The sequence below is a fragment of the Aplosporella prunicola genome (assembly GCF_010093885.1).
Source record: "Aplosporella prunicola CBS 121167 unplaced genomic scaffold K452scaffold_52, whole genome shotgun sequence".
Classification (NCBI taxonomy): Eukaryota; Fungi; Ascomycota; class Dothideomycetes; order Botryosphaeriales; family Aplosporellaceae; genus Aplosporella; species Aplosporella prunicola.
In genome coordinates, this window is record NW_022983580.1 from 1 (window position 1) to 24,955 (window position 24,955).

General features: G+C 55.1%; 11 protein-coding genes across 11 annotated transcripts; 7 read left to right on the top strand and 4 right to left on the bottom strand.

Moving 5' to 3' along the window:
* Nucleotides 1-959: 959 nt before the first annotated feature.
* K452DRAFT_138383 (uncharacterized protein) lies at nt 960-1,362 on the bottom strand. The gene has a single exon (XM_033535371.1). The coding sequence runs from the start codon at nt 1,289-1,291 to the stop codon at nt 1,064-1,066; it is 228 nt and encodes a 75-aa protein (XP_033392019.1). The 5' UTR covers nt 1,292-1,362; the 3' UTR covers nt 960-1,063.
* Nucleotides 1,363-1,637: 275 nt separating this feature from the next.
* K452DRAFT_259261 (uncharacterized protein) lies at nt 1,638-3,856 on the top strand. Its single transcript, XM_033538490.1, has 5 exons — nt 1,638-1,887; nt 1,941-2,319; nt 2,371-2,718; nt 2,777-3,256; nt 3,315-3,856. The coding sequence occupies exons 1-5, from the start codon at nt 1,745-1,747 to the stop codon at nt 3,543-3,545; spliced, it is 1,581 nt and encodes a 526-aa protein (XP_033392020.1). The 5' UTR covers nt 1,638-1,744; the 3' UTR covers nt 3,546-3,856.
* A 125-nt stretch (nt 3,857-3,981) lies between these two features.
* K452DRAFT_280141 (uncharacterized protein) lies at nt 3,982-5,434 on the top strand (the record flags this gene model as incomplete). Its single annotated transcript, XM_033539444.1, has 3 exons — nt 3,982-4,282; nt 4,481-4,664; nt 4,752-5,434. Exons 1-3 carry the CDS (start codon nt 4,028-4,030, stop codon nt 5,432-5,434), a joined length of 1,122 nt encoding a protein of 373 aa, XP_033392021.1. The 5' UTR covers nt 3,982-4,027.
* Nucleotides 5,435-5,942: 508 nt separating this feature from the next.
* K452DRAFT_237715 (uncharacterized protein) lies at nt 5,943-6,891 on the bottom strand (the record flags this gene model as incomplete). Its single annotated transcript, XM_033537611.1, has 2 exons — nt 5,943-6,174; nt 6,263-6,891. 2 exons carry the CDS (start codon nt 6,889-6,891, stop codon nt 5,943-5,945), a joined length of 861 nt encoding a protein of 286 aa, XP_033392022.1.
* A 578-nt stretch (nt 6,892-7,469) lies between these two features.
* K452DRAFT_292501 (uncharacterized protein) lies at nt 7,470-8,473 on the top strand. Its single transcript, XM_033541385.1, has 4 exons — nt 7,470-7,494; nt 7,683-8,078; nt 8,135-8,307; nt 8,406-8,473. Exons 2-3 carry the CDS (start codon nt 7,932-7,934, stop codon nt 8,171-8,173), a joined length of 186 nt encoding a protein of 61 aa, XP_033392023.1. The 5' UTR covers nt 7,470-7,494; nt 7,683-7,931; the 3' UTR covers nt 8,174-8,307; nt 8,406-8,473.
* Nucleotides 8,474-8,570: 97 nt separating this feature from the next.
* Nucleotides 8,571-9,410, top strand: K452DRAFT_292502 (uncharacterized protein). Its single transcript, XM_033541386.1, has one exon. The coding sequence runs from the start codon at nt 8,649-8,651 to the stop codon at nt 9,282-9,284; it is 636 nt and encodes a 211-aa protein (XP_033392024.1). The 5' UTR covers nt 8,571-8,648; the 3' UTR covers nt 9,285-9,410.
* A 579-nt stretch (nt 9,411-9,989) lies between these two features.
* On the top strand, nt 9,990-11,279 carry K452DRAFT_302847 (uncharacterized protein; the record flags this gene model as incomplete). The annotated part of the gene is made up of 1 exon (XM_033542641.1): nt 9,990-11,279. One exon carries the CDS (start codon nt 9,990-9,992, stop codon nt 11,277-11,279), a length of 1,290 nt encoding a protein of 429 aa, XP_033392025.1.
* A 1,507-nt stretch (nt 11,280-12,786) lies between these two features.
* Nucleotides 12,787-16,100, top strand: K452DRAFT_292504 (uncharacterized protein). Its single transcript, XM_033541387.1, has 5 exons — nt 12,787-13,057; nt 13,183-13,198; nt 13,260-13,317; nt 13,371-15,793; nt 15,853-16,100. The coding sequence occupies exons 1-5, from the start codon at nt 13,050-13,052 to the stop codon at nt 15,868-15,870; spliced, it is 2,523 nt and encodes an 840-aa protein (XP_033392026.1). The 5' UTR covers nt 12,787-13,049; the 3' UTR covers nt 15,871-16,100.
* A 349-nt stretch (nt 16,101-16,449) lies between these two features.
* On the top strand, nt 16,450-19,085 carry K452DRAFT_313285 (uncharacterized protein; the record flags this gene model as incomplete). Its single annotated transcript, XM_033543646.1, has 5 exons — nt 16,450-16,514; nt 16,571-16,689; nt 16,745-18,612; nt 18,675-18,764; nt 18,846-19,085. 5 exons carry the CDS (start codon nt 16,450-16,452, stop codon nt 19,083-19,085), a joined length of 2,382 nt encoding a protein of 793 aa, XP_033392027.1.
* Nucleotides 19,086-20,388: 1,303 nt separating this feature from the next.
* Nucleotides 20,389-21,798, bottom strand: K452DRAFT_237700 (uncharacterized protein; the record flags this gene model as incomplete). The annotated part of the gene is made up of 5 exons (XM_033537609.1): nt 20,389-20,810; nt 20,876-21,206; nt 21,267-21,395; nt 21,450-21,531; nt 21,593-21,798. 5 exons carry the CDS (start codon nt 21,796-21,798, stop codon nt 20,389-20,391), a joined length of 1,170 nt encoding a protein of 389 aa, XP_033392028.1.
* A 478-nt stretch (nt 21,799-22,276) lies between these two features.
* K452DRAFT_259276 (uncharacterized protein) lies at nt 22,277-24,950 on the bottom strand. Its single transcript, XM_033538491.1, has 7 exons — nt 24,672-24,950; nt 24,597-24,614; nt 24,490-24,543; nt 24,353-24,440; nt 23,269-24,303; nt 22,808-23,217; nt 22,277-22,752 (listed from the first exon to the last, which is right to left on the bottom strand). The coding sequence occupies exons 1-7, from the start codon at nt 24,773-24,775 to the stop codon at nt 22,464-22,466; spliced, it is 1,998 nt and encodes a 665-aa protein (XP_033392029.1). The 5' UTR covers nt 24,776-24,950; the 3' UTR covers nt 22,277-22,463.
* Nucleotides 24,951-24,955: the final 5 nt, after the last annotated feature.

The following is a 24,955-nucleotide window of genomic DNA, read 5'->3' on the forward strand; positions in this document are numbered from 1 at the left end:
GGGGCGTCAAAGGGCGGAGTAAACTAGAAGCCTGGGGATCGAGAGATGGTTGGTCAATCCTCAGCCTCGGTATGGTGGCGAGCTTGCGTAAGATTGGGTCCCTGAGGTCAAAGGATTCAGGGGCAAAATGGGGCTGTCGCATGGCGGAGCAGGCGTCTTTTACTGGGTGATACCCTGTGGCTTTTCCTGACTGTTGGTTTGGATAGGCGTACGCTCCACCACGGGCGGGGAGGGTTTCTTTGCATAGCGCTGCATCATCAGCAACTTTGCATACGTGGGAGGCGAGGCTTTTGGGAATTTTTATTTTTTATTTTGGGAGTTGGATATTTCCGTTTTTGTTCTTTTTTCTTTTTCTTTTTCTTCTCTATTTTTCTTTTATCTCCTAATGCGCACACACGAGGGATTTCGGATTTAGCTGCTTTCTGGGCTTTTTGCCAAAGGTGAAATGTGCTAGCTGCTGGTGTGGATAAGGTAGTCAAGGGCGTGGGATGGCCGTGCTTGTACATAACGAATTGACGAAACTCAGATGCTCTAGATCGCATCTTGGCACCTTTGGGGCGCGCGGTGGCGAACGGGGTCTCGGTGTTGGGCATGGCGTGGGAGGGTTGATGGGAGGGTTGGCGGGTGCGGAGAGAAAATCGGGATGGGCATGCGGGATGATGGGGTTGGTCGGAGCGCGCCTGACGCGTTTTACCTACGATTGTCGTGGCCGGCTGACGGCTTCAAGGTTCCAACTTAGCCCTGCTGCGCGGTTTGGTTCGTGTGTCCTCCTCGGATGGCGCGGACTTTGTGTTCGTGCCCTTGAAGGGGGTTGGCTCTCTGAGAGAACTGATTGTAGTATTCTTGTTCTATGAAGAGGTTGGTTCATGCCCTCGTTGTGGGAGGGAGCAGGGCAGCTCGTCATCCGCACGTAGAGGTGTTCGCCACTGAGAGGGTATGCAATAGGTACGCATTGTTCGACTCTTTATCTACACGAAATTAGACCTGAAACCCTCGTGTCCCGGCCGGCTGGTTGGGAGGGCTGCGCGGTTCCGCTTTGGTGTGTTCATTGGCATGTATATATTTATGGGCCGAGGGAATAAAAAGGCAGGATCGGCAACGCGGGGCACAGCAGCAGGAGAACAGTGAGGCTCCAGTAGCTAGTTGCTACTTGCAATAGGTAGGAGTTGTGGAAATAGGGACATGGGCGTTTTTTTTTTGGAGTTGCTAGGTGGAATATGAATATCCGGCTCGGAACAGGGGTGTCCGAGGCAGGATACGAGAGGTGGACCGAAAGGCCCCCATTAATCATCAGGAGCAGCAATTGGACGTCCGCCCGCCGTCTGGGGAATGGGGAAGACGTGCATTAGCGCGACTCGGGCAAGACTCGGCGGGATATTATCTCTCACACCACAGGTGCAGCAATTGGAAGAGCCGGATGGTGGCGTCTGGCGTCTTTGTGCTTGCTTTGCGGTGGGCGCAAGGGCGGCTAAGCGCTGTGGAAGAAGTCTTTGGCTGTGGAAGACGGGCGTGCATACTACGTCATGCCACCTTGCCAAAATGTAATAGGCAGGTACACATCACATTTTCGGTAGCATCCCGGCGCCTCGCAAGTTCAAAGCTCCGTTCTCCCGCCCGAGCTATTTACCAAAGCTTCAGCCCGCCCATCGACCCCTCATCCTTCCCTCCAGCTCTCTCCGCTCCTCGTTGTCGTCCCTGAATCCTCCCTTGCGTGCTCCATCCTTGGGAAAAACATCCAGCGACAATGGCAGCCTCAGCTCTCCTCAGAAGCAGAGTCCGGAGACCCTCTTACCTTAACAAGCTTGCTAAGGCAGAGGACCTCATTGACCTCTTCCCGCACAACTCGTACATTGGCTGGTCCGGTTTCACCGGCGTTGGTTACCCCAAGTAAGTCACCCTCCTTAGTCCAATGCGCCACCAGAAGCTTACAATCATCGCAGGAAGGTCCCTACCGCGCTCGCCGAGCACGTCGAGAAGAACGGCTTGCAGGGCAAGCTCAAGTACAACCTCTTCGTCGGCGCGTCTAGCGGTGCCGAGACGGAGAACAGATGGGCGCGCAACAACATGATTGAGCGGCGGTCGCCGCATCAAGTCGGAAAGGAGATTGCCAAGGGCATCAACAGCGGCAACATCAACTTCTTCGACAAGCACTTGTCCATGTTCCCGGTTGATCTGATGTACGGCTTCTACACCCTGAACAAGCCGCACAACAAGCTTGATGTCACCATTGTCGAGGCCTCGGCTATTACTGAGGAGGGTGGCATCATTCCCGGTGCCAGTGTTGGTGCCAGTCCGGAACTAATCCAAATGGCAGACAAGGTACGTAGTTTCGCTCACTCTGCGCCATGACGGTATTAACACGTATCGCAGATTGTCATCGAAGTCAACACGGCTGCGCCGAACTTCGAGGGTCTTCACGATATCACCATGACCGACCTTCCTCCCCGTCGCAAGCCCTACCTGATTATGTCTCCTGAAGACCGCATTGGCACCCCTTACATCCCGGTTGACCCGGAGAAGGTCGTTGCTATTGTCGAGTCCGACTACCCCGACCAGACCCAGCCCAACTCGCCCGAGGACGAGTCTTCGCGCAAGATTGCGGCGAACCTGATCGAGTTCCTGAAGCACGAGGTTGACCGCGGCCGTCTTCCCGAGAACCTTCTGCCCATCCAGTCCGGTATTGGCAACATCGCCAACGCCGTCGTTGGTGGTCTTTCTGTGAGTCCTACCAAATTGCTTGAGTTCAAATACGCAGAATGCTGACTACGAGATTAAGTCCGGTGGTGCCAACTTCAAGAACCTCAAGGTCTGGACTGAAGTGCTCCAGGACTCCTTCCTTGACCTCTTCGACAGCGGCAACTTGGACTTTGCTACCGCCACCTCGATCCGTTTCTCCCCTGACGGTTTCAAGCGCTTCTACGACGGCTGGCAAAACTATGCCCCCAAGCTGCTGCTCCGTTCTCAGCAGGTCTCGAACTCTCCCGAGATCATCCGTCGTCTCGGTGTCATTGGCATGAACACTCCTGTTGAGGTCGACATCTACGCCCACGCCAACTCTACTTGCGTCATGGGTAGCCGTATGCTGAACGGCCTTGGTGGCTCCGCCGACTTCCTGCGCAGCTCCAAGTACTCGATCATGCACACTCCCTCGACTCGTCCCAGCAAGACCGACCCCACTGGTGTCAGCTGCATCGTCCCCATGTGCACTCACGTCGACCAGACTGAGCACGACCTGGACGTTGTTGTTACTGAGCAGGTAAGCAATTCTTTATATCGCCATTTTACAGCAACCATGTGCTAACGTAGAATAACAGGGTCTTGCTGACGTCCGTGGTCTGTCTCCTCGCGAGCGTGCCCGTGTCATCATTGACAAGTGCTCGCACCCCGACTACAAGCCCATCCTGCAGGACTACTTCGACCGCGCCGAGTACGAGTGCCTGAAGAAGGGCATGGGTCACGAGCCGCACATGCTCTTCAAGAGCTTCAACATGCACAAGAACCTGCAGGAGAACGGCACGATGAAGATCAAGTCATGGGATGACTAAACGTCACGGCGTTGTTAGTGAAGATTTGAGACGATGAAAATACCAGAAAGATGTCGACGAGATATCATCATTGTTAGGAGTACAGGGGTGGAACTCGATTTAATGCTATGTATGGAACATAGGGTTATTCTGGTGGTCATGGCGCGCGGGGGGATAATGCGTCCGCTGTTTGGTGGGCTTTTTAAGAAGCGAATTTAAATACCACTTGAAAGAGGGGTTGGCGCCTTGGATGGTTGGAAGATACTATCTTTGATTGCGACGCCTCTATTTGTATTAATTCAATGCGAAGAAATACATACCTCAAATACCTCAACCGTGTTTATCGTGTAGAAGAGTGATTGTTGCGAGGAGTAGACGGGAAACGGGACTTTGGAGCCCCGCCATGATCGCCGACCTCCCGCGATGACGCTCTTCCCTCTTCGCAGCAACAACAACAACAAACACCAATACCATACCATACCAACCAACCACACCACGACCCAATGCCACCACCCAAACGCCACGACCCCAGCACCATCGGCGCGCAATCGCCCTTCGACCCAGACGCGTTCCTGGCAACGTGGAGCGCAGCCAGCTCGCTCCCGCTGCAAAACAACGACCTCCGCACCGCCATCATCCGCGCCTTCGACCTCCCGCCTACCGACGACTACGTCTACCACGCTGTCGCGAGCGTCACGCTCGCGCAGGTGCAGCATGCGCTTGGCTTTGGGGGAAAGCATGGGCTGCATGGCTGGTATGTTGCTGAGGGGGAGGGTGCTGGTGATGCCGAGGGGGGAAAGGATGGGAAGCAGGTATGTGACCAGGAATCCCGGTATACGCTGCGGCGGCGCTGGGGGCCCACTGCGACATACATGCACACACACAGAGATGATGGCGCTCGCGTCCTAAGCTAAGCTATGTAAGCTAAGCTGCTGTCCGGTTTCGCGGAGGGATAGGTCGCCCCGCTGTTGCTGCCGCCGCCGCCGCCCGCAGATGTAGAGGCTTATACGGCTGTTTTTGCGGCTGGGAACGCGACGCTGTCGGCTTTGAGGGCGTTGGGTGCGAATGCGAAAAAGGGCTCGTTGAGGAAGGAGGTTGCGGCACATTTGACGGAGCGGCTCTTTCTTGCTGCGCCGGAGGGTGCTGCGTCTGCTACCTCTTCCGCTGGGTCTGGGGCTGAGGCTAGAGGTGAAGGTGCTGCTGCTCCGCCTCCGCCTCCACCACCAGCAACCCTCACGCTCCCCAACAAGAAAAAAAACCCCTTCCCAAACCCCTACCACGACATCTGGGCGTGGTCGTGCCGGGCGCTCGAATGGGCCGGCCCGGTGCCCAGCACCGCACACACCAAGATCTCGCACCACGTGCTGCCGGTGCTGTACCACCACTTCGGGTGCATCGTGCCGTCCTGGGACGCGATTTCGCTGCTGCAGCAACTCGCCGCGCACGCGCCACCCCGGCCCAAGCCCAAAGCCTGGCAGCGCGAGATCCTGGACCTCGGCTCCGGGAACGGGTACTGGAGCTTCTTGCTGCGCAGGGCCGGGCTGCGCGTCACGCCCGTCGACAGCGGCGTTAGCGAGTGGCGCACCATGTGGGTCGGGGACACGGTGCGCGCGGATGGGGTGGGTTTCTTGAAGGAGCGGGAAGGTGCGAGGGAGGCGGTGCTGTTGTTGGTGTATCCGCAGGTTGGGGCTCGCTTTACCGAGAGCGTGCTCCGTGCTTATAAGGGGGATTATGTCGTTGTTGCTGGTACCCAGAATGCCAATGGCTACACGGGGTTTAGCGAGGAGACGGTGGCGAGTTGGATGCGCAGGGAGATGCCGGACTTTGTGCCGTGTGCGCAGGTGCCGTTGCCGAGCTTTGCGGGCAAGGACGAGGCGCTTTTTGTGTTTGTTAGGAGGGGGGAGGAGTAGGGTTGTGCTGCCCGTTGATACTGTCTGGGGCTTCTGGCTTTTGGAAAGACGCGTCATGGTCTTAGTAGCAGGGACAGGTAGGAGTTCGCTGACTAGGTTAAACGTCGTAACCGGTCTGTCTTAAGGCGAGTGTAGAGTGTAGTTAGATGGGAGGGAGGAAGGGATGAGCTAGCGTCACGCTTCCGGTTACTTGAAGAAAGTAAGGAAGAAAGAATTGGACTTTTGAATTACTACGGTGTCGTTCCGTACTCTCCAAACCCGTCTAATAAGACCTCAGCCCCGCAAGGTCTTTTCTTCGCCTCCCCCCCCCCTCTCTCTCTCCTCGCGGTACTAGCCGAGGACCAGGATATATCCCAAGTGCAAGATTTCCAGAAGTCATTAAGCGTCGTGTCTCTCTTACTCCAGCGTACAGTTTCAAGGGAACGTCAACCCATTGACGACGTCCCTAATAAGTAAATTTTGTTTTGGTGGTGTGCAGACGAAAAAGAATGTAAGGCGCTCGCGCAATTTAGTCGTCGTTCGAGTCCTCGACAGTGGCGGGCATGGGCTTGGTGGGTGAGGTGCCGAGGCGCTCCCTCTTGAGCTTCTTGGCTTCAGGCTGACCCTCGTCCAAAGGTTCAGCGGTGGGGGCATCGGGGAGGCGCTTCGCGAGGGTCTCACCTTCTGCCGTGTCTTCCTTGTCCTGCGTAGCTTGTTGTTGTTGTTGATGTCCGGGCTCGGGTGCGGGCGGGAAGTATTTTCTGCACGGAACGCGCTGCGTCAGTGTCGCTCTTCCACCAGACTGGACTGGAAGGATAGAGAGGGAGATTGGGATGGGGGACAACTTACGGAAGCGTCGTCGCGTACGCGTCCTCGTCCTTCGGCAGGAAGTTGCAAAAGACAATCCGCTCGAGCAAGCTGCCGGCGCCCTGCTCATCCAACCAACTGCGCACTTCGCCGACGGCGACCTCGGCCGCCTCGTCGCTGGGGTAGCCGTACACGCCCGTGCTCAGCGCGCTGAACGCAATGCTCCTGCAGCCGCTCTCCTGCGCCAGCTGCAAGCTGCGCCTGTAGCAGCTGCGCAACAACGACTCGTGCGTGCCGCGCGGCCGCGTAATCGAGTAGACAGGTCCGACCGTGTGGATGACTTTCTTGGCCGGCAAACGGTAGCCCTCGGTGATCTTGGCGTCGCCTGTCTCGCACCCGCCCAGCGTCTCGCACTCGTCGAACAGCTCTGGCCCCGCGGCCCGGTGGATGGCGCCGTCTACGCCGCCCCCGCCTAGCAGCGACTTGTTGGCTGCATTGACGATTGCGTCGACTTCGAGCGTCGTGATGTCCGTCCGGATCACGCTGATCACGTCGTTGTAGCCGTGGTTTGCGGCGGCGGCTGCGGCGGTGGTGGTGTTGTTGGGTGCTGCGCCGAGCTTCTTGAGCTTGTACAGCAGGGTGAGCGTCGGGATTTCGGTGAGCGGCACCATGTTGTTGGCCATTTTGGTGAGAAGGGGCATGAGTAGTAGTGGTGGTGGTTGTGTGGGTGAGAAGGCGTGTGGTGTCGTTGTTTTTATGCTGGGGTGGTTAAGCGCGCGGCGCGGAGTGTTACTTACGGTACCAGCTGGAGCTTGAGCTTGGGCCAAGTGGGGGTGGTGTCAGGGTACCCCAGTGACGCCACTCTTTCCCTGCCTGCCGCTACTTCTTCTTCTTTTCGAATCTTCGTGAAGTTACCTTGGATGTGAGCTCCATGGCAGGTTAACACTACCATTTTTGTTATAGCAAGTTGTCGGTTCGCTATCATCTACCGAAAACGTCTCACTGTGCGCTTATAGGATCCCCTTGCGGTCTTAGACATCCTCACTCCGTATCTTCGTGTCCTTTCAGGTACCTTTGTACCCTCGTACCCTGTCTTCTTGTATCTCTTTGTCATTCATTCACTAAGGGTGTCTCAATACCAATGAACTTCTGACAAGGGTGAAGCTGTGTGTATAACGATAGGTCAGACTTTAGTATATTTCAGGCTCAAAACTGCAGCCCGGTTCCCATTAAAACCGACTCTTTATGAGGTTTATCTTCGTATAGTAGCAAAGGTATGATTCTCCCTCTCTTTTGCTCCCGAAGTCGGCTCTCTGTCTTAAATAAACCCCTTGTTTGCTCAATCTGGAAACATCACCTCAAATCGACCCATTGACTTTTCCTTTCTTTGTCTTATACCCACGCTTGGGCTTCTTTATCAATCCCATCGACATATCACGTGGCTAATCTTGTCTTCTTATAGGTACAAGTAAAGCCCCTCCAGCCTAACAATCAGCATAATTTCAACACAATGAGTATACAATGTTGTCTCCCACCGCAACAATTATATCGTTGCCACAAGAGGAATGTATATATAAACAACCCAACACTGTCCATGTCAAACAGGCCACTCATACCAGCAATCTTCGTTTACGATCATCTCGCACTCAGCAAACTATTCTAACGTAAAGCCAAAGACAAGCCGTCTCGTTCTAAGTGCTGGCATACAAACATGGACCCATTTGAGATTGAGGACTTTGAGATTGGGAATCCACTGTCGAGAACTGGTAGAGATGTCATGGTATTCGCGAATGACTGCATGAATTGCCATGCAGGAAGCTGCGAAATGCATGATCATTACGCTCGCCTCAGCGCGAAAGTTGTTGACGACCCCGATGCCCTTTCCAAGGGTTAATTCATACTGACCGGACTTAGGAAGTTGTTGACGACCCCAATGAGCTTTCTGGCAGTTAATGCAGGGAGCTCCAAGGAACATGATCCTTGCGTTGACCCCAGCGAGAAAGGTGTTGACGACCCTGATGCGCTTTCCAAAGTTTCATTCATACTGGCCCGACTTCCAGTGGAACTAAGGCTTGAGATAGCAGTCGGTATGCACCCTCTCACCGTCATTAGTCTCAAAATCACACCCGGTTTCGATGAGCTATGGGCACACCATGGACATTGGATGGAAAGCCAACTATTCAAGCGTTACTTTCGCGAAGAACAAGCTGTGTTCCCACGCCAACCTGGGATGAACAGCCCCTATCCATACAAACGGCCCCTCTTCAGCGAGGACACCTCTGTCGCGGCATACTTCCTCTTCCTAGACAATATATCTTTGGCCACGACAGCCATAGCGGCCTACCTTACGAAGGAGTTTGATCTCCAGGATGGAGCCCTACCTCGAGTGAGGAATGCTATTCTCCGCCTGTGGCGTTGGTTTGGCACAATGGAAGCATGTCCTCCAGCCCTTCGCAAGGAGGACATCTGGGACTACCTCAGCAGCCTTCCCCCTTCGACGCGGGAAGAGATGTACACGACACTTTCCTGGATTGGAAGTGCCTACTTACAAAAGTACGGCATGGAATGGAGGGAAGGCGTAGCCTGGCGTAAGATCGAGGAGCTCCGGTTCCACCATGCCGATTTATTATGCACGACATACATGTGTATGGAGCACATACGCAACGGCATGGCGAATGTCCGCAAGCAGCTGTCCGCAGCTCAGTCACTCGACATCAACGAAGCCTTTGGCCATCCTTCTAACTGGTGGACTTGGAAACGTTGGGAAACAGGGCCTTACAATCGGCTGTACCCGATTCCGACGGCCGAAGACACCTACGTCATCGATATCGTTGGCACTCGTGCAGATGGCGAAATCTGGATGATGGAGCCCAATGAAGACGGCGACTACCTGCACGTGTTGAAGGAGGCCATTCCCTTTCCCGTTGGTACGCAATTTAACTGGAGGCAAGGTATTCCCATTGAGCTGGATTTCCCTTGGGTGTTCGAGAGGATTGCCTATTGGCATTGGGCTGAGTGGAAGTACGAATGTCTTGGTATCCGACTTTTGATGAGTGAGCCTTGAAGCCACATGTCGAATACTATGGACGGTGGAACCCATTCGACTAAGCTCAACGGAAAGGGAAATGAGTGGTTGTAGAGCTTGATAGGACAAGGTCATCGAAATGTTCAAGGTAGACATGATTTGTGGTCGGTGCTATTGTCTGAACTTCGTTATTAGGTAGGTCATGCTGGCATGACTGCATATATAGATAACATGGATTTTGTTTCTAGACATATTTCCCCCAGTATTCTGGGCGATGTATTGAGCCGGTCAAAGGCGTGCAATGCTGTGAAAATCGACGTGCATATATGAAGCCTTTTTGTAATAGACTAGCGAGCGTTTTGGCGTAGAGGCCAATATCGCCGAGCGTTGCCTCACCTAACATTTTTATAACAAGCAGACACTATCCCATTGAAAACGGCGTACATGTGATTTACTGGAAAGTCGAGGACTACCTTCGAATATCGACATTGGTTTTAACACTTTCACTGAATGACAGTGCACGGACTCTACACGGAAATGATATGTTGTTTCTTTGTGACAATGCCCAACGAACATTGTAAATGTTCGATGCGAGTCGAGAACATACAACTCTTATAATGCCAGAGCTATACCTTAGCACTCACCTCTCGGTAAACCACGTATATATATTCCCGAGCTCAGGCATATCTACGACCGCCTCCATTCCCAACCCGATCACAAACCAACTTCACCTTGGCATTCGCAATGGCCGTCGCTCTCAACGCCGGTCTAATCACGATCCCGCCCGATAGAGACGTCCTGCTGATGACGAACGACTGCCTGAACTGCCATACCGGCAGCTGCGACCTGCACGATTACTTCAACTACGAGCTAGCAGCAAGCGTAGGCAGCAGGTACCGGCCTCAATGCCACGCAATTAACCTAGTCAAAGCCGTCTCGATATTGAGAAAGCTTCCGGCGGAGCTGCAAATCAACGTGCTCGTGCTAATGCAACCGCTTTCCTCAATCAGCTTGATGGACAGCTGCGCACCCTTCAACCACCTCTGGAAGGACCACAGAACCGTCATCGAGAACAGGATCCTCGAGACTCACTGCTCTGTGTGGAGGATTTTCTTCCCCTACCGGACTGATGGAAACGGAAGAAACAAGCATCTTCGCGGCTTGATGGACGCCGGCTTCTCGTTCTCGCAGTACTTCATGTTCGTCGAGAAAATCTCGTATGCGACGGGCGTGATCACTCACTACTTGATGAGGACCTTCGACATTGATACGCGCACCCTGGAAGCCCTATACGCGAAAAGCACCGGAGGCACAGTGGACAGGACGAGAGGCATCTACAACTCCATCTTCCACCTTTGGTGCTATTTCAGCTACCTGCCCACCTGTCCTCTGGCCGATCGCGAGCGGAGCATTTGGGACTACATCATCAGTCTGCCACAGTATCAACAGAAGGGCTTGCTCACCTTCCTCCACATGCTCGGCAAGGCGTACAACAATAAATACCCGGTGAGCTACGACGGACGATTTTCGGAGCGGCAAGTGAGAGAGCTACAGTTCTACGGGATCGAAGAAAGCCTGGTTGCCTATGCAGTCATGGAGCACCTGCGCCAAGGCATGCGCCTCGTGCGCTGCCAGGTGTTCGACTCGCGCCCGGTGGATCTGGACTTTGCATTCGGCGACCCCGCCACTTGGTGGTCGCGTCAACCCTTGCCTGCTGTGCGCGTTCCTCCGACCTGGAAATTCATCTCCCAGGACACCTACCTTGTCAGATTCACTGGCTCAAGCACCGCTGGTAGCATCGATGTCTGGATTCCTGTTATGGACATGCTGAAGGGAATCACTATGGCTATCAATACTCCCCAGGGTACTACAGTCGACATGGCGGCGGTTCAGAACTACCTGACGGCTGGCTTGCAGTACAGGATTCCCCGCTGGGACTATTGGAACTTCTTCGAGTCGCGACCTGGTTACTACGGTAGTAGAAGGCTGTACCTTGATCGACTGTTCGGTGAGGCTGAATACGAGTCTACGTAGAGTAAGCAAGAGCGGATCACTTGCTCTGTGCAGAGGTTCCGTTGCGGCTTTTCACTATCCCATCATTTCTGTTTGGAGAGCGTCATGTTTTCATCCCCAGTTTGAGCTTCCTTTACGATGAACTAGAGTCGTGCTATTATGGATAGACAGCACAATACAATTATAGAAACACTTCGATATTACGACCAGAATAGAACTCAGGTCACTTGTGCACCCGCTTGGTGATCATGGTAACTTCCTGCCCATTTGATATTAGCCGTGTAACTTTACCCGTACCAATCACGTAGTCACAGCTGGACAACGTGCGACTATAATTTTCCTTTTTCTTTATTGCCGCATGCCTCGAAGGTCCAACATTTGGGACAGTGTTTTCGAGAAAAGATCGTATACCTTTCTTGAAGCAATACCACAGTTGGGGTAGATACAGTTACTCATCTTCATAGTGAGCACGGTTGGTATACTGAGGCTTGTGAATAAGCTAATCCAGCTTCCCTAGCTTTAAAATTTACTATATCAATCAAGTCTTCTGTGATTGGTTGAGAACTGCCAGTTGATTGATTTGAAATGAATGGTAGTACGCGCATCCTCGTGAGATGATTTTCAACCTTGAACAGATCTCTGGATGATACAAACCCAAGTGAGTCAACCTCGCCGATGCCTTCTCTTTGCTCGTCTTCATGAAATTGGCGGTGCCCTCTGTAGCGTTCTGCCTCCGAAGCTTGGTTGAACGCGGTATCGATGTCAGACGCGGCGTCTCGGACACCGCATCCGATTATGGACACCGAGCCCAACCATGTGTGTCGCCTTCAACTATGGACACCGCATTGACTCGTGACTTTACACGTTGAGTAGTATTGGAATGAGTAAGATGCCCAGCGGAATGACTGCGCTGCCAGGTGTTGGTAGGATAGTGCTGAGTCCATGTATGCCTTGGAAGCATAGTATCTGCCGGCAATGCGTGTTTTCTGATTTCGGGAAGGATCTCAGATGGGCAAGAAAGACCGAGTACGGCTTGGCCTTTGGCATCTGGCCAACTGCCACTTCGCTTCGAAGCAATCGCGCACTGTCCAGCGCAAGAACGATTGCAAAACTTCTGTGATAGTGAGCCAAAACTTCTGTGAGTCAACGGCGGCCCATGGCAGTGTATAAAGCACAGCAGGAACGGCAGAGAGTGGATGGAAGCAGTCGTAGCGGCGATCGGTTGATCCAATGCAGAGACCCACGATGATGGTCGGTCATCCGGAGTTTAGAGAGCAAACGCCGCCGCACACACAGCTTCCAGTCTGCCGCCCGGTGTGACTCAACGCGAAGCTCCCACGCACGCAGCAACAACAACCACGGGAAAGCACGGAAAGTGCCTGCTTGAGAGATGCTTTGACTCGTCTGAAACGCTGACAGTGGCGAAGTTCGGGGGGTAGCGGGCTAATGATGCATGCATGGACGCTGATGAAGACTGGAATTGCCGCTCGCCTGATCAAGGATTTTTAGCGAAGCGACTGGCGCCCCACTGCTGCCACCGCAAAACCATCCCACTTCGAACGGCCGCTGCCCAACCTTTCCTCCTCCACAACCCACCTCGGTCATCTCGAAGGTTTAAAAGGCATCCGCGGCCTTTAGGAACCTGTTCGATTGATCGTAAAGCCACACACTCTTAAGGCCCTGCCCTTCAAGACCTACACGTTCGTCAGAGCGTCTCACTCCACAAAGCGGGGTACATCGAACCTCGAGACAAGAATTTTTCAGTAGAGACATCAGCGCAACACCGCCAAGATGGTCAAGTAAGCTCCCCATCCCCTCGCTCTCCTCATCCAGGCCCGTTGCTCGCTGCCCCAGTGTCGACGGGAAGCTCGGAATCGCACAATCGCACTATTGCCCGCACACCATGCTAACGTTTCGCTCGCAGCTTCACGGTCGAGGAGGTACGTCTACGCATACGAATACAGATAGCAATGAGATGGGAAATGCTGACCAGATTGAAAGATCCGTGGTCTCATGGACGAGCCGAAGAACATTCGTAACATGTCCGTCATTGCCCATGGTAAGTCGAGACCCACGATTGCTATCACGGACAGCTTCTGACAATCATCGCAGTCGACCACGGCAAGTCTACCCTTACCGACTCCCTCGTCCAGCGTGCCGGTATTATCTCTGCCGCCAAGGCTGGTGAGGCCCGTTTCACCGACACCCGTCCCGACGAGCAGGAGCGTGGTGTCACTATCAAGTCCACCGCTATCTCTCTGTACGCTCAGCTCATCGACGAGGAGGACCTCAAGGACATTCCCGTCCCCACCACGAAGAACGACTTCTTGATCAACTTGATCGACTCCCCCGGTCACGTTGACTTCTCTTCTGAGGTCACTGCTGCTCTCCGTGTCACCGATGGTGCGCTCGTTGTCGTCGACACCGTTGAGGGTGTCTGCGTCCAGACCGAGACTGTCCTGCGTCAGGCTCTTGGTGAGCGTATCAAGCCTGTTGTCATCATCAACAAGGTTGACCGCGCTCTTCTCGAGCTCCAGGTCTCCAAGGAGGATCTGTACCAGAACTTCTGCCGTGTCATTGAGTCCGTTAACGTCGTCATCGCCACCTACTTCGACAAGAACCTCGGTGACGTCCAGGTCTACCCCGACAAGGGTACCGTCGCTTTCGGTTCCGGTCTTCACGGCTGGGCTTTCACCGTCCGCCAGTTCGCTTCCAGGTACGCCAAGAAGTTCGGTGTTGACAAGAACAAGATGATGGAGCGTTTGTGGGGCGACAACTACTTCAACCCCAAGACCAAGAAGTGGACCAAGGTCGCTCCCGAGGACGGTGAGCGTGCCTTCAACCAGTTCATTCTGGACCCCATCTTCCGCATCTTCAACGCCGTCATGAACTTCAAGAAGGACGAGATCCCCAAGATCCTCGACAAGCTTGAGATCAAGCTTACCGCCCAGGAGAAGGATCTCGAGGGCAAGCAGCTCCTGAAGGTCGTCATGAGGAAGTTCCTTCCTGCCGCTGACGCTCTTCTTGAGATGATGGTTCTTCACCTTCCCTCCCCCGCCACCGCTCAGAAGTACCGTATGGAGACTCTGTACGAGGGTCCCCAGGACGACGAGAGCGCCATTGGTATCCGTGACTGCGACCCCAAGGCTCCTCTCATGCTTTACGTCTCCAAGATGGTTCCCACTTCCGACAAGGGTCGTTTCTACGCCTTCGGTCGTGTCTTCTCCGGTACCGTCCGTTCCGGTCTGAAGGTCCGTATCCAGGGCCCCAACTACACCCCTGGCAAGAAGGAGGACATGTTCATCAAGGCCATCCAACGTACCATCCTGATGATGGGTCGTTTCACTGAGCCCATTGAGGATGTTCCCGCCGGTAACATCCTGGGTCTGGTCGGTATTGACCAGTTCCTGCTCAAGTCTGGTACCCTTACCACCAGCGAGACTGCGCACAACATGAAGGTCATGAAGTTCTCCGTCTCCCCCGTCGTCCAGCGTTCCGTCGAGGTCAAGAACGCCAACGATCTGCCCAAGCTCGTTGAGGGTCTTAAGCGTCTGTCCAAGTCCGACCCTTGCGTCCTTACCATGATCAACGAGTCTGGTGAGCACATCGTTGCTGGTGCTGGTGAGCTCCACCTCGAGATCTGCTTGAAGGATCTTGAGGAGGACCACGCCGGTGTTCCTCTCCGTATCTCCGACCCCGTTGTCCAGTACCGTGAGACCGTCGGTGCCGAGTCCCGCATGACTGCTCTGTCCAAGTCTCCCAACAAGCACAACCGTCTGTACCTCACTGCCCAGCCTTTGAGCGAGGAGGTTTCCAAGGACATTGAGAACGGCAAGATCACCCCCCGTGATGATCTTAAGGCTCGTGCCCGTTACCTTGCCGACGAGCACGGCTGGGATGTCACCGATGCCCGTAAGATTTGGTGCTTCGGTCCCGACACCAACGGTGCCAACGTCCTTGTCGACCAGACCAAGGCCGTCCAGTACCTCAACGAAATCAAGGACTCCGTCGTCTCTGGTTTCCAGTGGGCCACCAAGGAAGGTCCCGTTGCCGAGGAGCCCATGCGCTCCATCCGCTTCAACGTCATGGATGTTACCCTTCACGCCGATGCCATTCACCGTGGTGGTGGACAGATCATCCCCACTGCTCGTCGTGTCCTGTACGCCGCTACCCTGCTTGCCGAGCCCGCTCTTCTCGAGCCCGTCTTCTTGGTCGAGATCCAGGTTCCCGAGCAGGCCATGGGTGGTATCTACGGTGTCCTCACCCGCAGGAGAGGTCACGTCTTCGAGGAGGCCCAGCGCCCCGGTACTCCTCTGTTCAACGTCAAGGCCTACCTGCCCGTCAAGGAGTCTTTCGGTTTCAACGCCGACCTCCGTTCCGCCACCGGTGGCCAGGCCTTCCCCCAGTCCGTCTTCGACCACTGGCAGATCCTTCCCGGTGGCTCGGTTCTCGACAAGACCTCCATGTCCGGTGCGATCGTCGAGGAGATGCGCAAGAGGAAGGGTATCAAGCCCGAGGTTCCCGGCTACGAGAACGTAAGTTTGACTGTTTTCATGCTATTATATTTGATCTTAAAGCTAACTTTTTCATGCAGTACTACGACAAGTTGTAAGGGATTTCTGCCACAAGTTGACAGAAGTTCTTTCCGCCCATACAGTCGGTCATCGTGGCATCATCGGGGCAGTCCATCATCTTTGTCCTCGCCCATGATCATGGCGGCGGCATAAGTATCTCACAAAAAAAGCTCGATCAGAGATATGATGGATGATTGGCAGACGGATATCCCAAAGTCGGCAGATGGTCGACAGTTGATGATGCACTATTGATGTCCTTTTCCTTGCAAGTTCCTTATTATGTACGTAGGGCGCTAGAACCTGAAACGACATGAACACTCATGCTTGTCCGCCATTGCAATTGTGAATGAAAATGTGCAGTGAAACGGGCGCGGTGCGGATGCACGTGCGCTTTCTACGTCACGTGCGAGGTAGCGCGTCATAGCGCGCTTTTGCCCAGCGATTTTGGATGAAGCATACCTCGACCATCATCTGCCCTCTCCAAGCTTCCCTCTCCCGAGACACTCGATCGCGATTCCAATGCAGCACCGCCCTTAACAACGACACCGCTCCTGCACTACCTCCCGCTCTGATCGGAATCCGCCTTGCGACGCGACACACATCCCGACACTGCCAAGATGCATGTCGAAGACGCAGACACTCCGTTACTGAAGACGTGGATTGTCAAGAGACTCGAAGACATGTCCGTGTCACCCGCTCTAATTGCCCTGCTGCAGCTACTGACTTTTTTCTGCAAAGCTCTGACGCCGATTCCGACGTTCTTGCCGATTACGTCCTCGCGCTCGTAAAGTCCGAAGACCCAGATGAGCAGGTAAAGAGCAACAGCTTGGAGAACCTCGAGGACTTTCTGCACAACCGTATGTTGCGCGCCGCCCAATTTCCGACGAGCGCCATTAACACTAATAAAAACAGATACTGCCTCGTTTGTCGACGACGTTATAAGCGCTGTCCACACGAAATCCTTCATTCCGGGTCACGGTGCGCCTCAGGTTCTTCAGGCTACCGCGCCTCCGTTTAATCCGCCTAGTGGTCCAGCCAACGGAAACCGTCGGCCGAGCGCGCAATTTCAGAATGGCTTGTATAACGGCGGGGCAGATCAGTCGCGCAAGCGGACATGGGGTGATCGCGCGGGCAGCGAGCAGCGCGACGGTCAAGACTCGCATTACGGGCGCGGCGCTGGCGGAGAAAGGGCAATGAAACAGATGCGCCGAGGAGGTCACCAGGGTGGTGGGCGCGGAGGACGATTCGGTCAAGAGATGAACATTCCCGGCTTGTCAGGCGTTGGGCAAGGATCAATGCCGTCAATGCAGAACATGCCTCCGATGCCCACCCCGCCACCCGGTTTCCCACCGATCGACCCGAACAACCCATTGAGCGCCATGCTTGCCATGCAAGCCATGGGTGGATTCCCACCGATGCCTGGCATGCCTCAGCTCCCCATGGCCGGATCGCCGCCAAGCTTTGGGCAGGGTCCGTCGAGATTCCCGCAGGCTGGCTCTCCACCGCCCAAGAGGGTTGGGGAAAGATGTCGCGACTATGATACGAAAGGCTTCTGCGCGCTCGGCAGCGTCTGCCCATATGAGCATGGTGACAATCCCATAATTGTACCGGCAGATGGTGCGAAAAAATCCCCTTTCCCCGACCTACCACAGCCCGCCAGGCGCGGCACCATCGAGATAGCTAACCCGGAAACTGCAGAGTACGACCCCAAGAACGCCTCTATTGACACTCATCGCAATACGAATGGCCACCACGGACATGAGCGTCCTCATCATGAAAGAGGCCGCGGTGGTAGAGGGCGTGGACGTGGAGACGGTGGACGTCGTGGTGGACGCGCAGCCTTTTCTTCAGCCGGCCCTAACCACGACCGTTCTATTACCGCGATTGTTGTCGAGCAGATACCCGAAGACAAGTTTTCGGAAGAAGCTGTTCGGGAATTCTTCTCGGAATTTGGAAATATCGAAGAAATCACGATGCAGGCCTACAAGCGCCTGGCCATCGTCAAGTTTGATGATTACTGGGCGGCGCGTCGTGCATATGACAGCCCGAAAGTCATATTCGATAACCGGTTCGTGAAGGTCTATTGGTATAAGCCGGAGACTATGGGCCCGGACGCAAATGGCAGGCAGGGCAGTGAAAGCGCCAAGAAGGACGAGGAAATGATTGACATGGCCGAGGTGGAAAGGAAACAGGCAGAAGCACAAAAAGCGCACGAGGAAAAGCAGAAGAAGCTCAAAGAAGCGGAAACGCAAAAGGCAGAGTTGGCGGAGAAGCTCAAGGCGCAAGCCGAAGAACGGAAGAAGCTGTTGGAAAAACTGGCCGCGAAAACCGCAGCAAAGGGACCTTCAGATGCTCCTGCTGTCGACGAAGCGATGACCGATGCAGGCGAAGGCGCGAACGGCACCGCAGAAGGGGAAAAGAAGAGTGCGCTGACGGAGAGCTTGAAGCTGAAGCTCGCACAACTGGAGGCCGAGGCAGAAAGCATGGGCTTGAATCCCAACGAAAGCTACGGCTCCAACCCTTACCGTGGGCGCGGTGGACGTGGCGCGCGCGGCGCTTTCCGTGGCCGCGGTGCTTATGCGCCCAGAGGACGTGGTTTCGACGCCTACCGGGGATCTTACCGTGGCCGTGGTGGCTTCACGGGCGCGCCTTATGGCGGCGCAAGAGGCGGCGCTGTGAAGAGGTTAGATAACCGGCCGAGGAGGATTGTGGTGTCGCTTCCTGGCGAAGATGGCGAGTGGACGACGGACAAAGACGAGGCACTTAGGAGTTATCTTTTTGTGAGTTTTGGTCTTGGAGAAGAGTTGAAAGAGATTCTTGCTGACAATGGTGCCATCTACAGAACAACTTCGAGTTCGAGAGCGTCGAGCCGCATGAGGAGCACAAGAACGCGCAAATCGTTGCCTTCAAGGAGCGCTACGTCGCCGAGAACGTACGTCCCCCCGTTGCTTCTCCTTACCTTTACAGATAGAAGAAAGCTAACCTGACTTTTTTTTTTTTTTTTTACAAATAGTTCATAACGCAATCCACGAACATCCCCACGGTAGGCAAAGTCGACCTCTCATGGGCCCCCAACCCGCCCCTCCCGCTTCCGTCCACAGCCGCACCGGGCTCCGATGCCGCGCACAAGGCCGGCGACGCCGACGTGTCGATGGGCGATTCCACTACCGCGCCCTCAGAGACCAAGCACGGCGAGGCCGCAGACATGGAGTACGACGTTGCGGACGACGACGAGCGCTGGATGGCTGCTTAGCGCCGCCAAGCGCGCGACGAGTGACGCAGAGATGCGTTTGTGCGGGCGTGCTGCAATGCAAGACGGCGAGCTAAGGGCGCGCGCCACGTGAACGAACGGGGCGTTCAAGCCATGCCGTGCCTGCTTGCTCTACTGCAGGCACGAGAAACACAACGCTTCACGGCGCGTGCGCGCGCAAGGACAACGAGAAAAAGCAAAGCGGCATACAGTACCCCCGCCTTCCATACATACCATTCTCCTACAAAAAACAAAAAGTAAAAAACGAAAACATCGACATCGGCAGGGGCACCAAAAAAAGCAAAAATGGCAGGCATTGCAACAGGGCGTCAGGGAACCTGAGGGGAGCATTCACGTAAACAACAGGGTGACATGACATGGGATAGGATGAAGGGGACAGGTGGGCGGAAAGCTGTTGTGCTCGTTTCTAGCGCTGGGGCTGGGGCAGGGCAGGTTGGCGGGGTTGGGCTGAGTAGGAGTAATGAGTACGTGCGAATTGAATCGAATTGTATAGTTGGCTGCTGCTGCCATGGTGGTTACCTGTGTTTATGCTTGTGCTTCTGCTTCCGAGCGTTTTTGTGGGTTTGGTTGTTTATATAAATACCTAGGTACATACCTATGGAAGTCTTGACGCAGCTGGCATCGTCCGGACCATCTCGTCTCGATCATTTAATGAATTAATACTCCATTTGATTGGCTTTCCTCGTCCGCGCCTACGTAGTGTATGTATGTATGTGTATAAATATATGTTTGTCGTACGCATCCACCACCAGCAACCCGACAACCAGCGCGTCGCAGCCTCTTCTTGCGCGCACCGTCTCCTCTCGGCAAGTACCTACCAAGGTAGGTACGCGCCATCTCGCCGCACAGAACTAGGTAAGTAGGTACGCGCGTCTTGTCAGCGGCGGCGGCGGTAGCCAGCATAGCAGCGGCAACCAGACGCAGGCAGCGCACATATATGCGCACGCGTGCGCGCGCGTGTGTATGTGTGTGGCAGTAGCAAGGAGTCCGTCCTCCACCGCGCAGGTAAAGTGAAGTGTTTGTTCTTGGTGAAGTGTCCGATAGATTGAGCAGACAACCTCCGCCCTCGCCGTGGTCGTGGTCGCCGTCCGGCGGCGCGCATCTCACTCACTCTCGATCTCACTCTCGCTCTCGATCTCGCTCACTCACTCGTGTTCCAGCCGGGTATCCAACTCCAAAGCCATAATCGTACAAAGCCTGTCCCGTACCGTCCCGTCCCGTTCCGCCACGCCCTCGCCACCCAAGCAAAACAACGCCACCAACAGCACCAACAGCAGCAGCGCACTCAGCGCCCCCCGCGCCTCGGCGGCGTCTCCACCTCCACCTCAACCTCGTACTCCTCCTCCTCGTCCTTGAAGAAATCCGCAACCGAGGTCTTCTCGTCGCGCGCGCGCCGCGCATCAATCATGAAGCGGACGGTGCCGCCGAGGCCGCGGCTGCCAATGGCCGAGATGGGCTGCTGCTGCGGGGCAAAAGGGCTGGCGCTGCCGCCGTTGGCGGGCCTTGCGCCGCCGCCGCCGCTGCCGCTACCGTTGGTCGCCGAGGGCCGGGCGGGCTGCGTCTCCGTGTAGCGCGGCAGGCTTTTGGCGGTGGCTTCTTGGTTGAGGGCGAGGCGGACGTTGATGAAGGTGTCGAGGGAGTAGGAGGGCCCGATTAGGCTGTTGGGCCGGTGGTGCGTGTACAGGTCGAGCAGGTCCATCATTGTTTCTGGTGCGCTGGGCGTTAGTGCTTGGTGTTGAGGGGGTTTGGCTACTGTGCGGGGCGGGACTCACCCATGACTTCGGCCCGGCTGACGTGCCATCTTGCGTAGTCGATGCCCTGCTCGCCCGTGACGAGAGTCATGTTGGCTCTGCAAAGACGTGCTGAAAGCTCGACACAGGCGATAGCCATGGCCGGGGTCGTCTGCTTTAGCGGAGCAAAGGTGCGGTAAAGATCTAGTGACATGCTGTAGGCTGTCCTGCCTACGTTTTCTTTGGCAAACCCGCAAGCTTTCACGAGCTTGATGACAAGCTTCTGCGGATGCCTGTTCCGGAAATCGAACCCTGCACTCTCAAGCATCAAGCGTTCGAGGCCGATGATGACTTTTGATGGTTGCTCCAGTTGCTGAGACTAACGTTAACAATCACCGGAGATCACATTGACGTCCGCATGGGCGGTACTTACAGGATCATCCGGAGTGAGGTGCTCCGCCGGAGGGAGCTTCAGGTTGAACGACGCGCAGATGATTTCTCTCGACTTTTTCAGCGTGTCTTCGATCTTGCACGCCGTGAAGAGAGCTCCCAGCGCGGCTTCCTATGACGCAACACGTTAGGTCCTACTCGCAGCAAAAGATTCACAAACGCTTACCATAAAATTGTACTCGTTATCCGAGTGCACGAGGCGGAACTTGTGATAGTAGACAACCGCGGTGTTGTACGTCCGCACCGGTCTGGGAGAAGTCAGATGACGGCGCCGAAGCGAAAGCGTCGAAATGGTCTCTCTACACTTACAGCTGCACGGCCTTGCGCACGCTATCAATCAGCTGGACACCCTGCAACCGGATGCCATCTTCCTTGGCCTCGGACATGCCGATGGTGGTGAGGAAGCGCTCGAGTTTCTGCTGAAAGACATAGGGCTTGGCGAGCTCGATGAAAGACGGATGAGGGCCGGGGTGGCCATTCGGGGCGCTCAAGGGCGGGGGCGGCGCGGGCGCCATGACGAAGGACAGCGGAGTGGGCTCAGGGGATGGCTTCTTCTTCTCCTTCTCCTTCTCTTCAGGCAGGCTCGGGCTCGTGTCGCGGGCGGTGTTGCGGCGTCCGGAACCTAGGGCAATGAGGTTCGGGTTGGCAGGATCAGCCGGTGCACCGTGGCCACCGCGCCGCTGCTGCTGCTGCTTCGTCGGCGCGCTCGATTCTCCGAACCCATCACCTCCTTCGCTGTGCGGCGTGCTCGCGCCTTTTAGTCTTTTCGCGTCGCGCTTTGCTTTGGCTTTCTTTTTGTTGCCCTTTTTCGTCATGGTCGCGATGCTGGAGGTGCTGGAGGTGCTGGAGATGCTGGAGATGCGGCCGAGGATCGCTGGCTTTCAAAAGAGACTGAAATGGGAAAAGAAGGATGCAGTCGGGCTTGATGCAGGCCAATCCCAACGTGTTACCGCACCCGCGGCTCTTATGTGCATTCACCCGTTTGCTCACACGCGCTAGTCGTCACATTGCTAACACGGCCCTGTTGGCTTGCTGGAGTCTAAAGGGTATTGCGCTATCGCCGACTAACCACCAACGCCATGCTATGCACGAAAGACTCCCGTGCAACCCAGTCCAAACGAAAACAACATGTCCTTCGCCCACTGTCTAAGCCTTTATCAATTTCCTTCGTCTTTGTTCATCATTCGTCATCCTGTCCCCAAATGTCACGCTCCTCCCGGAAGCTACCGTACTGCATGCGCCGATCCCACTTGCCGCTGTTGGCACCGTAATCGCGCGTCTGCCACTGGCTTGCCTCTTCTGACTCAATCGGTCTTTCATCCCCCACAGCCCCTCCATCCTCTTCATTCTCATCAACCGTGAGCGGTGCATCGAGGTTGTGCGCTGACTCAGGCATTTGCGACGCAGGCTTATCTGGGTCGAAGCCTTCGCGGACTACTTCTTCCTCGTCACCCTCAGGGAATGTGCGCCTGCGAAATGTTAGCAGGCCAGCATCTGACCTCAAGTAGCAAGTAGCAAACTTACACATAATGCTTCGGCTCAGCTTCATTCCAGCCCGGCCCACCCTCCTTCCGAGCACGGACACGTTCAATATCTTCGGCCTCATGGTCTTCCACAACCAAATCGACAAGTTGGCTGCTGTGCGATTTCGTCGAACCAGTCGAAGACGAGGACTCGTGTCGAATCAGGTTTTTGACAACTGACGTGCGAGACTTAGACTTAGACTTTGAGGGCTCTCCGCTGCTGCTGCCGGAACCGCTGCGATGCTTGCCCTTGTCGGCGGACTGCTGGATTTCATGTATTCTGCTTTTACGTCTCCGCTTTTGGTCTTTAGTAGGCTGTATAAGGTTCCGGTTTGTCGAAGCTGTGATCATGGTGGGATTGCGGTAGAGGCGGTCTTCTCGTGACGCATGGTGCGCCGTAATGACTGGATACTGGAGGACCCGTCAGACACTAGTTACGGAGCACAAAGGAAAGGTACTAACATTCCAATCACCAAATTCGAGAGCCCTAGCATTGGTGAAAAGTCTTTCATCTTCTGGGTCTAGTTCCGCGGGCTCAATGTCCCGAGATGCGCCATACTTGGTTGCAGACTCAATCGCCTTATGTGCGCCTGGACTCATAGCTCTTGCCCGGCTGGACGTAAACTTGTTGAGCAGAGGCGTCCTCACATCATGCTGGCCAGGCTTGGGTATCCAGTATTTGCCTTTGCCACCTCTTTCATATCGCATACCTTCCATCATCCGTGCAGCGCGCGAAGCCGACTCCTCATGGGCCAGAACGTTGTCATGCGCATCAAAGTAGCGGTATTCGTACTTCGACCCAATAAAGGTCTCTTTGGTGTCTTCGATAAGGTCACGCGGCCCGAAGGCATCCCGGAGAGCAAACTTAACAGGCATCCGCGCAGCCGAGATGGTGATATCGGCATAGTCGTGCCATGAGAACGCGTACCAGTGCGCAATGGCAAACGCGGGCATCTCAAAACAAATGAGAGCATCTTGAATCGATGCAGCCAGGTTATCCGGCGTATACCCAGGAACATCGTCGGGTAGCGCACCGAGCCAGACCAAGATAGAAAGGAAGAAACCCTGCCAATACGATGCAAAGATAATGCCCTTGATACACAAGAACTTGGGCATTGGCCGGAAAGGCTTGAGATCGTGGGCCATGCATACCCAGAACATAGCCAAAGCATACAGACTTACCGTAATACTCACGTTGTAGATGAGGCCACTCCAGAAATAACCGGAGGTGAGACCAATATAACCCTCCTGGTATGTACCGGTGGCCTTCATCGCTATGGTAGCGAGGGCCAGGAGCGGCTTAACCCATGTGTACTGCAAAATACCACGCTTGATGGCGAGGAACGTATGAGGGTCGGATATATCCACCTTGGGGAGGAAGTAGTTGAGGGGCCACAGATGCGAAACAGGAGGACGGCCGTGCATCAGGATGATCAGGGAGCGTTCGCCCCCGATGAAGTTGATGAGAAGTTGAAAGAAGGTATAGATGGTGAAGGCCTGGCAAGAGCTTAGCGCGAAGCGGGGAACAAGAAGCGTGCTTGCCCACCTCGTAGACATCGCGGAAAGGATCAATCCAGAAAGCGGCCTTGAGTGACACCAAACTCGCCCATGATGCACCCGAGTAGATGGGAACCCTAAGGATGCTTTAGCGGTGTGTCGTCCATAGAGAGCCTCTTCACCCACATCAACAGTATGCGCACTACATATCGCTGCAAGAGGGGTTTCCGGTAGTTTTTCCTATTGTCGTGGTCAACACGTCGTTTACGGCGGGGGAGTATGGGAGGACTCACGCCTGTAGCCATACGGACCTGTTGAGAAGCGCGTCAGTGGGTGCCTGGGATGACGAGCGGGGTCGGAGAACTTACACAACGGTCAGGAGGGTAGCGATGAGAGCTGCGACCCCAGTGAGTACTATCACCCAGTGTCCGAACCTGGCGCCCGTGCCACCGCTGCTCGACTCCTCGCCCATGTTTGTTGCTGCGTAGTCGGGGTGGTGTGGGTGTCGGGGCAGAAGGCTGCTTCGCCCAAAGATGACTCGCTGAGGGGCGAATCACCCGGGCCAAAGGCAGTAAAAAGTTAGGCAGCAGAAAGTGGGAGGAATGGCGCAGGCAGATGCCCCAAGCTTGGTGTTGATCGCATGCACCGCCGC

Bases quoted from the DNA above. Each gene is read 5' to 3' on its own strand.
- K452DRAFT_138383 (XM_033535371.1), bottom strand. From the start codon at position 1,291: ATGATTAATGGGGGCCTTTCGGTCCACCTCTCGTATCCTGCCTCGGAC.
- K452DRAFT_259261 (XM_033538490.1), top strand. From the start codon at position 1,745: ATGGCAGCCTCAGCTCTCCTCAGAAGCAGAGTCCGGAGACCCTCTTAC. The intron at 1,888-1,940 runs GTAAGTCACCCT...CAATCATCGCAG, and splicing joins ACCGGCGTTGGTTACCCCAA to GAAGGTCCCTACCGCGCTCG. The intron at 2,320-2,370 runs GTACGTAGTTTC...CACGTATCGCAG, and splicing joins TAATCCAAATGGCAGACAAG to ATTGTCATCGAAGTCAACAC.
- K452DRAFT_292501 (XM_033541385.1), top strand. From the start codon at position 7,932: ATGGACCCATTTGAGATTGAGGACTTTGAGATTGGGAATCCACTGTCG. The intron at 8,079-8,134 runs GTTGTTGACGAC...GACCGGACTTAG, and splicing joins ACGCTCGCCTCAGCGCGAAA to GAAGTTGTTGACGACCCCAA.
- K452DRAFT_292502 (XM_033541386.1), top strand. From the start codon at position 8,649: ATGGAAGCATGTCCTCCAGCCCTTCGCAAGGAGGACATCTGGGACTAC.
- K452DRAFT_292504 (XM_033541387.1), top strand. The intron at 13,318-13,370 runs GTAAGTCGAGAC...CAATCATCGCAG, and splicing joins CATGTCCGTCATTGCCCATG to TCGACCACGGCAAGTCTACC.
- K452DRAFT_259276 (XM_033538491.1), bottom strand. From the start codon at position 24,775: ATGGGCGAGGAGTCGAGCAGCGGTGGCACGGGCGCCAGGTTCGGACAC. The intron at 24,304-24,352 runs GTGGGCAAGCAC...AGCTCTTGCCAG, and splicing joins CTTTCCGCGATGTCTACGAG to GCCTTCACCATCTATACCTT. The intron at 22,753-22,807 runs GTAAGTTTGCTA...AACATTTCGCAG, and splicing joins GCTGAGCCGAAGCATTATGT to GCGCACATTCCCTGAGGGTG.